Source organism: Heterodontus francisci, chromosome 6, assembly GCF_036365525.1.
Source record: "Heterodontus francisci isolate sHetFra1 chromosome 6, sHetFra1.hap1, whole genome shotgun sequence".
Classification (NCBI taxonomy): Eukaryota; Metazoa; Chordata; class Chondrichthyes; order Heterodontiformes; family Heterodontidae; genus Heterodontus; species Heterodontus francisci.
This window is the reverse complement of record NC_090376.1, coordinates 56,805,977-56,820,279: the sequence shown is the minus strand read 5'-3', so window position 1 is coordinate 56,820,279 and position 14,303 is coordinate 56,805,977. Positions and strand designations below refer to the sequence as shown.

The window sequence follows — 14,303 nt, the reverse complement described above, 5'->3', positions numbered from 1 at the left end:
AGTCGTGGTGCATTTCCACAAGGGAGAAAGGTAGGGCGACCAAAGCCAGAGCTCCCTAGATGAAAGAGTAAGATGATGTAGGAAAAGGGTGAGTATGACACAGGTCAGGTTGATAATACAAGAGAGAAATAAGCTGAATGTAAAGTTCAGAGGGGAAGTGAAAAAGGAAATGAAAGGCAAAGAGAGTATGAGAAGAGACTGGCAGCTAACATAAAAGGGAATGCAAAAGTCTTCTATCGGCATATATAAAGTAAAATGGTCATGGTGAGGGGCGAGGCTGATTAGGGACCAAAAAGAAGATCTTGACATGGAACAGAGGACATGGCTAAGGTACTAACTGGCTACTTTGCACCTGTCTTTACCAAGGAAGAAGATGCTGCCCAAGTCATAGCGAAAGAGGAGGCAGTTGAGGCACTGAATGGGCTAAAATTGATAAAGAGGAAATAGGGGTCGGCGTCGTGCCTGTACATGGACACCTGTGTCCAAGATAAAAAATTTTGAAGTTGTGACTGGTAATTTCAGGGATGAGAAATTTCCAATTAGCTTCTTCTTTCTGATCAGACCCTATTTAAAACAAGATTGCACTGTCAGTTTCACAGCTGAATTGGAATTTCTAAGCTCAACTCTTTATCTAATGCTCATTAACATTCCTTTCCATATTCAGAGCTGACATGGGCTGTAGCAGAACAGTGGTTTCTGAACTTTGGACAGATTAGTGTTTTTCTGGCGGACTTTTAAAAAATATCAGAACCTGTTGGAAAACCCCGAATCTGTCTGAAGTGTCGAAACCACTGTTCCTGCTCTCAGCAGTGGTCCGGGGGCGGGGGAGGGGATGCAGAGAGGAACGGGCAGAGAGAGGGGGATGGGCAGAGAAAGAGGGGACAGAGGGAGAGAGATGCAGAGAGAGAGATCTAATAAGTGGCAAGTAACATTCGCGCTACACAAGCGCCAGGCAATGACTATCTCCAACAAGAGAGAATCTAACTATCTTCTCTTGACATTCAATGGCATTACGACCGCTGAATCCCCCACTATCAACATCCTGGGGGTTACCTTTGACCAGAAACTGAACTGGAGTAGCCATATAAATACCGTGGCTAAAAGAGCAGGTCAGAGGCTAGGAATCCTGCGGAAAGTAACTCACCTCCTGACTCCTAAGGCCTGTCCACCATCTACAAGGCACAGCTCAGGAGTGTGATGGAATACTCTGCACTTGTCTGGATGGGTGCAACTCCAACAACACTCAAGAAGCTCGACACCATCCAGGACAAAGCGGTGCACTTGATTGACACACCATCCACAAACATTCACTCCCTCCACCACTGATACACAGTGGCACCAGTGTGCATCATATACAAGATGCACTGCAGCAACTCACCAAGGCTCCTTGGACAGCACCTTCCAAACCCTTGACCTCTACCACTTAGAAGGACAAGGGAAACAGATGCATGGGAACACCACCACCTGCAAGTTTCCTCCACGCCACACACCATCCTGACTTGGAACTATATCACCATTCCTTCACTGTTGCTGGTCAAAATCCTGAAATTCCCTTCCTAACAGCACTGTGGGCATACCTACACCCCAAGGACTGCAGCGGTTCAAGAAGGCAGCTCACCACTACCTTCTCAAGGGCAATTAGGGATGGGCAATAAATGTTGGCCTGGCCAGCGACACCCAGATCCCACAAACGAATTTTTAAAAAGCCAAGTTTCAACAAAGTAATGAGAAAGTAAGTCAATAAATTAATCTTATCATTTAAAGATTCTTCACAAATGCACATTTGTTGTTGTTTTGATTAATAGCGAGATAAATTTTTAATGCCTTTATCTTTCCAAAATTGTCTCACCAGCCCCTTATGTAACACAAAAATTGTAATATGGCCCCACATGTGAAAAGGTTGGACATCCCTGCTCCAAGCCTTTAACCTTGTGTTTTAAAATAACCTAACAGCTACATTATTTTAAACACAAGTTTAAAGGCTTGTTTTATGTAAACTCATTTTAAAATGGCAAAAGTCTCTTAGGGAATGTCTCGATTTCTACACTCTGGCATGCATTACTTTCACGTGGGACACAAGCTCAGTGACATGTTGAAAATTGCTGGACATTTACTTCTATATAAATGTCACAATTCCACTGCTATCCATTTGAAATCACATTGTTCCAGAATTTGTATTCAGGGGAAAACAGGCAAGAAAATCCAAGGTATCTCCAGAACCCAGCACTGTATGTTCCTCATGAATACAAGAGTACGGTGTAATGAGGCTGAGTGATATTAGCAAAAACAAGATGCTACTGACCTACACAATTGTTAGTAAATACAATGTAACAAATAGCTTTAATAATCCTTAATCTATGATGAACCGCCGACGATACTTTAACAAAATCCATGTTGCATTTGCAGCTTTACAAACAGTCGGGAAAACATAGGGCTGAATTTTATAGAGCCCTCGATATTGGGAACGGTGGCAGGGAGGACATGAAGGTTGCTCTGGATGAGGCCCGCCACCAACCTTGATGCCTGCAGGACCCATCCTGATCTCAGCAGTGGCGGTGATGCCTCATGTCAGCCCCCACCCCCGCCTCCCACCGCTTGGCAATGGGACCCACATTACAATATGCAGATTGGCACTTACCATTTATTAACATGCCAGCCACTGCAATTCAGACAGCAGTTGAGACTTTCATCCTGGCAGACGGCATCGACGTGCATTCGGATCCCCGACCGGGGAAACAAAGTGCGACTCCTGTAGGGAGGGGGGAGGAGGTACTTTTCTCAGTGTGGGAGGGGTAAAGTGGGGTCAAACTCTTAGGATTGGTTGGGGAAGGGGTTGAGCGTTAGAGTTTGTGAACTTTGGGCGGGGTGGATGGTCACGTAGTCAAGGTAAGTATTTTGGAGGGTGAGTGGACGATGAATTAAATGTAAGGCGTGGTGGGAGTGGGGTTGGAAAGATTTTTAAAATCATTTTTAAGCCTTTTATATAAAATTTACCTTTAAGATTTGAAACGGTTATTTAGGGCTCTAAGCCCTTTAAAAGTGGCGCCGGTGCAGTGGCGCCGGGTGCCGTTGCTGGGCACAGCTCGCCCGCCCCCTCCATGTAATCGAAGGGGGAGCAGCCACCCTGACCATGTTAATGAGCCCTCATGGCAGCCACATAAAATCCAGCCAATAGTAAAAATCTATTATGTTTTGATGACCATGTTAGAAACAGTCATTAATGGGATTTTTTTTGCTGTAAATTGGATTAACGGACAAGTTTTACAAGTATGTCAAAGATCAGTAACCGCAATGTGCATCATTTTGAGGACAGAAAACCTGAGTGGCCAATGTCATTTGAAAGTTGTCTGTATCATATTACATTACATTAAAAGTGCACCTTTGCTAACAGGTAAGAGATTTGGTTTGGACAAAAATAGGTTAGTCTGGAGTACAATCTTGCAGATAGTGACTAAACATTTAGTAACTGAATAATATATGCAGTAACAACTAATCAATTTTTTGCAGAAAAGTTTTTTGTTAATAATTATCTTGTCAGAGCTGAATCAGAATTGACAGTGATAGACTGAGATCTAGACATAAGTAAATTTATTGGAGGAACTGAAGGGTGTCTTTAATTGTTAAGGTGTTTATCTAATTTTGTTCCTAGCTTTGGTGAGTAAATGACATTTTATCCATGAGAGATGCTGTTGTTTCTGTATTTTAGAATCCAGGACCTAGTTTAACAGCCAACCCTGATGAATAAACTGGTCTTGGCTACCTACTGTTAATCCCTCTGCCCCTTCCTGTCCCACTCTGCTTTTCTGTTTTGCATAACTCTTCTGAAATACTATCTGCTCCATCCTCTAAAATTCTCCTGATTTGGTGATCACCACCCTTTTGATTAGCTGCCCTGTCTTCGGACACATATTACAAATAGGTGAAGAAGTTGCATTAACATTGATCATCATGGGTCTTGTGACAATAGCAGTGTGAGAAATGGTCTGTCTTCCAGATTTCATAGATTCATAACAGCACAGAAGGAGGCTATTCAGCCCATTGAGTCCATGCCAGCTCTCAGTAGAGCAATCCAGTCAGTCCCGCTCCCCCACTCGATCCCCGTAGCTGTGCAAGTCTATTTCTCTCAGGTGGCTATGCAACTTCCTCTTGAAGTCATTGTCTCTGCTTCCACCACCCTTGCGGGTGGCGAGTTCCAGGTCATTACCACGCGCTGTGTAAAATGTTCTTTTTTAGTTTAGTTTAGTTTAGTTTAGAGATACAGCACTGAAACAGGCCCTTCGGCCCACCGAGTCTGTGCCGACCATCAACCACCCACTTATACTAATCCTACACTAATCCCATATCCCTACCACATCCCCACCTGTCCCTATATTTCCCTACCACCTACCTAGACTAGGGGCAATTTATAATGGCCAATTAACCTATCAACCTGCAAGTTTTTGGCATGTGGGAGGAAACCGGAGCACCCGGAGGAAACCCACGCAGACACAGGGAGAACTTGCAAACTCCACACAGGCAGTACCCAGAATTGAACCCGGGTCGCTGGAGCTGTGAGGCTGCAATGCTAACCACTGTGCCACCCCAATTCTTCCTCACATTCCCCCTGCATCTCTTGCTTAAAACCTCCAATCTGTGTCCTCTTACTCCTGTACCTTCAGTTAATAGGAACAGCTTTCCTTTGACTGATTTTTTTACTGCCTCACCTCAATGACCACAATAACAATCCACTCCTTATTGGATGAATTTGTACTCCTGACACAGTGTGAATTCACTGAGGTCCTCCGATAAGGTCCATCTACCACCCCATGACATGGTGTAGCTAGCTCTATTCTGTCAACAAAAGTAGTTCACATTGGCATTGCCTACTTTTTTGCTTGTTAACTAGCTAATACAGTTGCTTTGCTCTCCATTGATATTTGTATGCTTAGCTACTTTATTTATATGGAGAAATTTGTTTTAAAATCAGACTGTGTTTTGATGGCATTAGATTGGCTATACAATTTACCTACAGATTAATTGCCCCCATGGCCATGGCTGAGTCAATAATTTTGTCAAATCTCCGTGATGCAACATTTCGGTGCCTGTCCCTGCCAAGCATACTGTCGGAAGTAGGGGAGGAAATGTAGAAGCACTGGCCATAATCTTCCAATCCTCCTTAGATACAGGGATGATGTGAGAGGACTGAAGAATTGCAAATGTTACATCCTTGTTCAAAAAAGGGTGTGAAGACAAACTACAGGCAATTCAGTATAGCTTCAGTGGTGGGAAAACTTTTAGAAAGAATAATCTGGGGAAAAAAACAGTCACTTGGACAAGTATGGATTAATTAAGGAAATCCAGCACAGTTTCGTTAGAGGAAAATCATGTTTAACTAACTTGATTGAGGTAACAGAGAGGGTTGATTAGGGTAATGATGATGATGTGGACTACAAGGACTCCCAAAAGGCTTTTGATAAAAGTGTCAGATAATAGGCTTGCCAGAAAAGTTAAAGCCCATGGAATAAAGGGGACGGTGGCAGTACGGATACAAAATTGGCTGAGTGATAGGAAACAGACTGTAATGATGACCAGTTGTTTTTTGGACTGGAGGAAGGTATACAGTGGATCAGTACTAAGATCACTGCTTTTCTTGATCTACATTAATAACCTAGACTTGGGTACAAGGCACCATTTCAAAATTTGCAGTGATACAAAGCTTGGAAGTATTGTGAACTGTGAGGGAGGAGAGTGACAGACTTCAAGAAGACATAGACAGGCTGACGGAATGGACAGACACATGGCAGATGAAATTTAATGCAGACAAGTGTGAAGAGATGCATTTTGGTAGGAAGAAAAATAAAAGGCAATATAAAATAAAGGTCTAATTCTAAAGGGATTGCAGGAACAGCGACCTGAGGGTATATGTACACAAATGGTTGAAGGTGGCAAGGCAGGTTGAGTAAGCAGTTAAAAAGGGATATGATATCGTGGGTTTTATAAATAGAGGCATAGAGTACAAAAGCAAGGAAGTTAAGATGAAGCTTTATAAAACACTGTTCGGTCTCAACTGAAGTATTGTGTCCAATTCTTTAGGAAGGATGTGAAGGCTTTAGAGAGGACGCAGAAAAGATTTACAAGAATGGTTCCAGGGACTTCAGTTACATGGGTAGATTGGAGAAGCTGGAGCTGTTCTCTCTAAAGATGAGAAGGTCGAGAGGAGATTTAATAGAGGTGTTCAAAATCATGAGGGCTCTAGATAGAGTCGATAGAGAGAAATTGTTCCCATTGGCACTAGGGTAAAAGACCAGAGGACATCAATATAAAGTGAATAGCAAAAGAACCAACAGCAACATGAAGAAAAGCTTTTTCACGCAGTGAGTGGTTAGGATCTGGAATGCACTGCCTGAGAGTGTGGTGAAGGCAGATTCAATCTTGGCTTTCAAAAGGGAATTAGATAAGCACCTGAAGAGAAAATAATTGCAGGGCCTCGGGGAAAGGGCAGGGGAGTGGGACTAGCTGATTTGCTCTTGCAGAGAGCTGGCATGGACACAACGGGCCAAATAGCCTCCTTCTGTTCTGTAACCATTCGATGATTCTATGCTTATTATTGGATTAATTTATAAATGCACCACACAATAGGATACTGAACCATGCAGAGGAGAAAAATCCCAAAGTCAATCACTGCTCAGTATTGAGTTTGCTGATGTCAGCCAGGGCAACAGCGGTAACATTACAACGCATCAGCATTGTCAAGGTGGAAAGGAGTAAAATATTCCAGGATGTGATCAGTTATGATGACCTTCACCATTAAAAAGTCTACTGCTGTCTAGAGTCACACAAAAAGTTTGTTCACTTGAATGAGGTGTCAGATGGCTACTGTGAGCCATACCCCACCACAACTCAATTTTAGGGCAAAGGAGAGAAAATTGGAGGTAAGGATTTGCTAAATTCTTGCCATCTGCTTATAGGAAAATAAGGGATATGATAACTGTAGTAATAACAACAACACATACCTGAACACTTGTTAATGTTGTATACTGGTAAGCTTTGACTACAAGGTAGTTTGCTTCAACATCAATTAATCCCAGCAGAAGATACTTCCACCATCTTGTCTTCAATATTTGTAGTAAATTGTCATTGCCTGATTAAAAGTAAAATTAGCAACACTTCAGTTTTGATGCTACAATTATTTTAACAAATTACTGTACATTCTGCTGATTCTGAACATTTCAAACAGATTTGTGTTTTTGTTCACTACCTACCCTGCCTGAACGCCAATATCCCAGTGTAAACCAGGAACAATAGAAGGTAGTTGATAAAACCTTGAAGCACTGGAGTGTTCACAGCAAAGTCAGCTGTCAAATATTGACTGCTAATTGCAGTTCCACATAACAACATGGATAATCCTTGACCAAGAAGTAATATCTTTAGAAGACTCCTAAAATAAATCATGAATTATAATTAGTACATGAATATTTGGCCATTTTAGAGCTAGCCTGAAAAGTGAGTATTAAAGAGAAATACCTAACAATGAACCCCCAACAAGTATAAGGCATCCCACCAATTTGAAAGGATGATTTAAATAAACTTAATATGGTCCCTCTGATTGGAATTTGGAAAATTCTCCAAATTGATTGCTGCTTGCCTTCTCTCAAGGAAGGTTCTTTCATTTTTTAAAAAAAAGCAAATGGCTAGATTTCCCTTTATTTTGCACTTTTTTTTAATACGTAATTCAGTTGTGAATTGTTGGCTGTTTGATACAGTGTGACATCTGACAGATGGTCTCATAACTTTGATGTAAATTGGGTGGACAGGACAGTTCAAAGAGTAGAAGAAGCTGGAAGCAGAAGCGTGTGAGATGGAGGCCTGGACAAAGGGAGAACCTCACTTAGAACAATATAGAAAAAGAGTAGGGTACATCAGAAAACAGATTTGTAAATTGCAAAAAAGAATACAACTGTGAAGAGCAGCAGAAGAGATTCTAACCAGATTGCAGCAGAAGAAACTGAGAATTTGAATGAAAATATCAATTAAAAAAATTACTGTGCTGTATTTGAATGTCTATGCATAGGGATGTATAAAATGAAGATGAGATCCAAGGGAGAAAGCAACTCCCTGCCGCCACTGCACCGCGGCCCACCACCCCCACTAAAACAAATCTGCCTCCTGTCCTCAAATGAAATTTGGCCGTTTTGCTAATTGTGGTACTGAATGAATGTCTTCAAATGAGAAGGTTCATGAAGTATTTGCTTCTGTAATAAGTAGTTGCTTTCTTGTTTTCTGTTGAACTCCATGTTTTGCCCTCCCTCCCTGAAGGCACTGACTTACGTTGGGGTATAGTTCCACAAATTCAATAACTTGCTCAATTAAGCATTTTTCATGTGTGAAATAACAAATGAGTGCCAGAAAATTATTTTACTGTGCAGAATCATAGAGTAACAATATCGTATCTGAACCCAAGTCTTCCTCAGTCAATATCCATACTTCCCATCAGGAGTCAATGGATAGCAATTGTGTGTGAGAATTCTGATTGGTGTTTTCCTATTCACCTACTTTTTTGCCATGGCTGAGATCCCGGGTCCTCCCTGGTCTGTGGGTCTGACCATTGCATTAAGTATTTCCTCACTGAACCAATCAAAGAGCCCCCAAGTGGTTTTTATGTTTTCAGGTGTATCGAATTATTGACAATATAGCCCTTTAATTAGTGAGAAAACACCCAAGCATGGGAAATTTACCCTGCATATTTCATCACAAAAATTACTGCAGAATTTACCAAAGTTCTCTACAATTTCCACTGACACCAATTATATCTGGAATCTTTAAAGTAAGACAATGTTATACTTTGAATTCTTACATTTTACAGATACATATCAAATATGATAAATCAGTGGTCTAGTTCAGCTTTTCTTCTACTAGGCTCTCATCGATTTTAGAAGGAAAAAATAAAGACAAAGATAGAACATTAACTAGTTTAGCAACTTCAAGAAAAATGCTATCATTATTTCCATTGTAGTTAAAAAATTTGAAAAGCTGTTTGTATAATGAACTAGTAGAATATGAAAAGTTCAATTAAATCAACAATTGTTCAAAGTTTAATTCCAGTAATCAGATCAGAATGTCATAATCTATTTAGTTGAATTGTGTGCTCATGAAAATGAGAAAAGGTCGTCTATAAAAGTCAAAAGAATGAGAATGATAAATCAGAATCTAAAAACACTTTTGTTTTATTCCAATGCCATCAACTCTCATGCCCAGGCCTCTACTGCCTGAATGGGCCAACGCAAGAACGGAGGCAGAGGATAATTAAAAATTGGAAACCAGTGTTTGTTTTCCACAATCAGAATACAGTATAAAGGGGCTTTTATCATTTAATAGAAGTTAATGATAACTTGTCTGTTAGCATGAATTTAAAAATATAAGCTCTCTTTTGACAAGTATATTCTTCAATTTTCAATCATTCTCATACATAAGAAAAACAGGTAGGCCCTAACATTTTTTTATATTTGTTTCTGGGATGTGGGCAACTCTAGTAACACTACATTTATTGCCCATATATTGGTTTCCTTGAGAAAATGATGGTGGGCCTTCTCCTTGACCTGCTGTAGTCCTTGAGGCGATGGAGCTCCCACAATAATATTGGGTGAGAAATTCAAGGATTTTCACCCAGTCTTGATAAGAGAACAGTGGTGTATGTACAAGTCAGAAAGGTATGTGACTTAGATGGAAACTTACAAAACGTTGTGCTAACATGACATTGCTGCTCTCCTTCTCAATAGTAGAGGTTACAATGCTGGGAGCTATTGCAGTAAGTTTGGTGAGTTGCTGCAACACATCCTGTAAATTGTACATACAGCAGCCACAGTGCACCTGTGGTGGAGGGAATGCATGTTGAGAACATGGCAAGGGTGCAAATCAAATTAACTTTGCTAGATAGAGTTCAGCTTCTTGAGTGTTGTTACAGCTGTACACATCCAACCAAGTGGTGAGTATTCCATCACACTCCTGACTAAATTCTTGCGGATGGAGATGAAGCTTTGAGGGGTCAGCAGGTGAGTAACTTATTGAAAAGTACTCAGCCTCTGACCTGTTCTTGTAGCCACAGTTTTGATTTGGCTATTAAGCTTCAAGCCACTGGTGATTCCCCCAAGGATCTTGATGGTGAGAGATTAGGTGATGATGGTATCATTGGAAGTTGGGGATAGCTGTGCCTTTTGCTTTTGAAAATGATCATTGCTGGCACTTATGTGGCATGAATATTACCTCCTGGATGTCAGCCCAAGTCTGGCATTATATGAATTATGAATGAAGTTGATTACTGTAGAATTATTGATAAACAGACACATTTCTGACTCTATGACTAAAGAAATGTAGCTGATGAAATAGGTGGACCAAAGACACTATCCTGAGGAACTTCAGTAATGATGTCCTGGGGCCATGATGATTAGGCTCCGACACCCATGAACTTCTTCCTGTGTGTCAGGTATGACTCTAGTCACTGAAGTATCTTCCTATTACCTTATTTTTGCTAATCCTCCATGCTGCCATACTCAGTCAAATACTATCTTGACGTTAAGGTCAGCTACTCTCATCTCACCTCTGGAATTCAGCTCTTGCTTCCTTATCATTCAATGGAATTATCATTGTCAAATCCCTCATCATCAACATCCTGGGGGAGTCACAATTAAACAGAAACTTTACTGGACTGTGGCTACAAGAGCAGGTCAGAGGTTGGGTATTCTGCAGGGAGTGGCTCACCTCCTAACTTCCCAAAGTCTTTCCACTGTAAGAAATGGCTGTCTTCTAACCTTATAAAATCTAAAGAAATTAATTGCATCTTATTGAAATAATTCTCTCTGTCTCTCTCTTTTATGAAGAAATATTGTACAGTAGGCGACCAGGCTGATAGACACAGGAGAGCGTAGGCCTGTTACCTCTGCCAAGGACATGATTCTATCACAGGCTCTGAAACAAGACATGCCTAAAGTTGATAAGATGGAGACTTGTAGTCTCTCTATAAAAAGTGTCTGGCAGATGTTAACAAATAGTACCATGCACAAGATAAGCTGGAAGGTGGCTTGGGAGGCAGAGTGATGCAGAGAGGAGAGGTTTATTTTGGATACCTGTCCTTTGCTGATTGGGCAATGGGATCTAAAAAGTGATTGACATGAGATACCAACCAGCCTCCAGAAATAAGGTGTATAAACAGGGGCGAGGGAGGGACGTCTTCAGTGTTCTTTAGACGGAAGAAGATCGGAGGAGAGCTGTATAAAACTTTGGTTAGCTCAAGAAGACTGAGAGCAGAAGATACTGCCATGAGCTACGGAGACCAGCACTCACTCTGTAACATCCATCTGTTCGTCCTCAGGGACAGGTAAACCTCTCTCACCTGTATATCTTTTCTGTCTATTTAGCTTAGGCATATTTAAACTGTTGTTTAATAAAATGCTTGACTCCCAGATCAAATCTTATACCTCCATTTCAAGGCGCAGGTCAGTGCAGTTCCAACAACATTCAAGAAGCTCAATGCCATCTTGGACAAAGAAGTCTGCATGACTGGCACCCCGTGCAGCACCTTAAATAGTCATTCCCTCCACCACCAGTGTAGTGTGCACCATCTACATGATGCAGTTCAGCAACTCGCCAACAATTCGACAGCACTTCCGTGACTTCTACTGCCAAAAAGGACAAGGGCAGCAGGCACGTGGATCACCACTACCTCCAAGTCACACACCATCCTGAGTTGGAAATACATTGTCATTCCTACATCCTGGAATTCCCTCCCTAACAGCAGTGTGGGAGTACCTTCACTATACAGACTGCAGCAGTTCAAGAAGGTAGCTCACCACTACCTTCTCAAGGGCAACTAGTGATGGGCAATAAATGTTGGCCTTGCCAGCAATGCCAACATCCACTAATAAGTACAAAAAAAATAATGTCTGGATCAAGATTGTGAAGAGGTCTGGAATGAAGTGGTTCTGATGTTACCCCAGCTGAGCATCAGCAAACAGGTTTTTGGTGAGTGTTGTTGATTATTTCTTCTTAGCTTTGCTGATGATTGGGAGAAGGCTAATCGGGTGATAATTGGCCTGGTTAGATCTTTCCTTTTTATGGATTGAACACGACTGGGCAATTTTCCATATTGTTGGTTAGGGGGTAATGTAATAGTTGCATTGGAATAGCTTGGAGAGGAGGCCAGCTAATTCTAATATGCAGGCCTTAAGCATTACAGCCAGGATGTTATCAGGGCTCATAATCTTTGCTATGTTCAGTATACTCAGCTGTTTCTTATTGTCATAGTTATTTACCTCATTGTCCACCACCATTCTCATTGGTTGATGGTACAGCTACAGGGCTTTGGTCTGATCTGTTACTCACAGAACAGCTTAGCTCTGTCTATAATCTGCTGCTTTTGGTATCTAGCATACAGACAGCCCTGTGTTGCTGCCCCATTCTAAAATGCATCTGGTGCTGCTTCTGGCATGCTTTCTTCAATCCTCATTGAACTAGAGTTGATGGTGATCAGGAGTGAGGGATGTGCTGGCCTTGAGGTTACAGATTGTGGTGGTATACAATGCTGCTGATGACACAGTGCCTCATGAATTGCAAGGTTTGGGCTGCTAGGTCTGTTCTATGTCTATCCCGCTTCACATGTTCATAGTGCCACTCTACATGATGGAGGATGTCCTCAGTTTGAAGATGAAACCTTGTTTTCATAAGCACTTTGGAGTGGTCAGACCTACCAATGCTAGCATAGACACATATGTCTGCAATAGATAGTTTGTTGAGGACGTTTACCATATAATTAACAATGCAAGTACAAACGAGTGATATAAAGGAGGTAGATAATGTTCCAGGTTTAGCAGCCAAAATATAATTATTTTACCATTACTCATAATAGATGCAGTTCACTTTTGACAAACTATCTTGTGCTTGAAAGACTGACTGCTTCTGCATTATTTTTCTAGCCACTGAAGAATGTGATATTTAACAGTTAATGTTTAGCTTCCTCTCACTTACCATGTCAAACGTTCTCTTGCTTTGGTTTTTTCTATCAAATTGGAGAAAAAGTTCTTGATTTTGCTGTGACCCTCACTGCTCTCCATTGCTCAAGGTGAAGTGCGTAGAAAACCAGAGAAGATCCAAAACGAAAGGACACAAGAAACTGACCTGGCTCATTCCTTAATATGGACTGATTTCTGATTAGCTGAATCATTAACCATCTTACTGAACAATGAAATAAGATAATGTGTGGGTTCACCCATTTAGCAAAGTTCTTGTGAAAGATAAAAAGAGAAATGACTAAGCATGCTAACTAGTTGCGTGGAAAAGAAAAACAGACCTCATTGCAGCCAATAGTTTCAGTAATAAGGCACTTGAATGCTTCTTGATTAGATTTTTAAACAAAAAGACAATAATTTTAGCAGGCGCTCCCTAACTAGGTCAACTGACACACATTTGGTATGCTTTCCATTAATGTTTCTTTTTAATTTGATTTAAATGTTAGAAAATTAAATTGTTGCTGTAATATTCATTGAATAAGTTACACCATCATGCAAGTTTTATGGCCTGCAACCATGGGGGTGCAATTTATAAGTAATATCTTGTAAAAGGTTAGCTGACATAAAAATTATGCATTGTATAATTTACAGCAGACTTTATGGCAGTTTCACAATGTTACACATAGGTAAGCTGATTACTTGGTTTAATGTTTGCCAGAAGGCACATGATATGCTGTAAAAATGCAATGCTGTGCAGCTTGGAAGCCATTGTCCCAAAAACAAACACAGTATAGATACTGTTACGGTCAGGTGACGAGGGGGATCTCAGGCTTTCCTTTTTTTTCCCCTTCTCTCATTTGACCACAACAGGGTTTATTTTTTTTTTTACACAGTGGTTGTATGTACCACCTCAGTGAGTGACTGCTCCTGTTCCTCTAATGTGGTTGCAAAAGAACCAATCAGACAGGTTTTCTTGGGTTTAAGCAAGAAAGATATAAGTTTATTACTCTTAACACACTAACCCGGTTAAAAATATGCCATACATTCACGCTCCCATTCACACGAGAGTCTCACACACACGCACACACAAATAGATTACAGAGGGAAGACCGATTTGGTGGTTGGATTAAAGTCTGAAATAAATGGAATTTAAATACAGTTTGTGAGTTCAATAGTCTTCAGCTGAAATTGTATACCTGACGTCCTCGCTGGGCCAGGTATACGGTGGTGGGCTTGCTTTGTTCAGGGCTCCTGAAGGCAGAAGAAGGGATTGATTCTCGTCCCCTGGTTGCTGGCTGTGGTGGTCTGTAGGCTTGAGGGAGTTCC

General features: G+C 41.1%; 1 protein-coding gene across 1 annotated transcript in view; it reads right to left on the bottom strand.

Moving 5' to 3' along the window:
- Window positions 1-13,182, bottom strand: part of LOC137370967 (solute carrier family 35 member F2-like) — a 94,117-nt gene extending 80,935 nt beyond the window's left edge. Inside the window, exons 1-3 of the mRNA XM_068032858.1 lie at window positions 12,997-13,182; window positions 7,242-7,417; window positions 6,993-7,120 (exon numbers count right to left, since the gene is read on the bottom strand). Of these exons, the coding sequence (XP_067888959.1) occupies window positions 6,993-7,120; window positions 7,242-7,417; window positions 12,997-13,082 (390 nt within the window). The 5' untranslated portion in view covers window positions 13,083-13,182. The remainder of the gene's footprint in view (window positions 1-6,992; window positions 7,121-7,241; window positions 7,418-12,996) is intronic.
- Window positions 13,183-14,303: the final 1,121 nt, after the last annotated feature.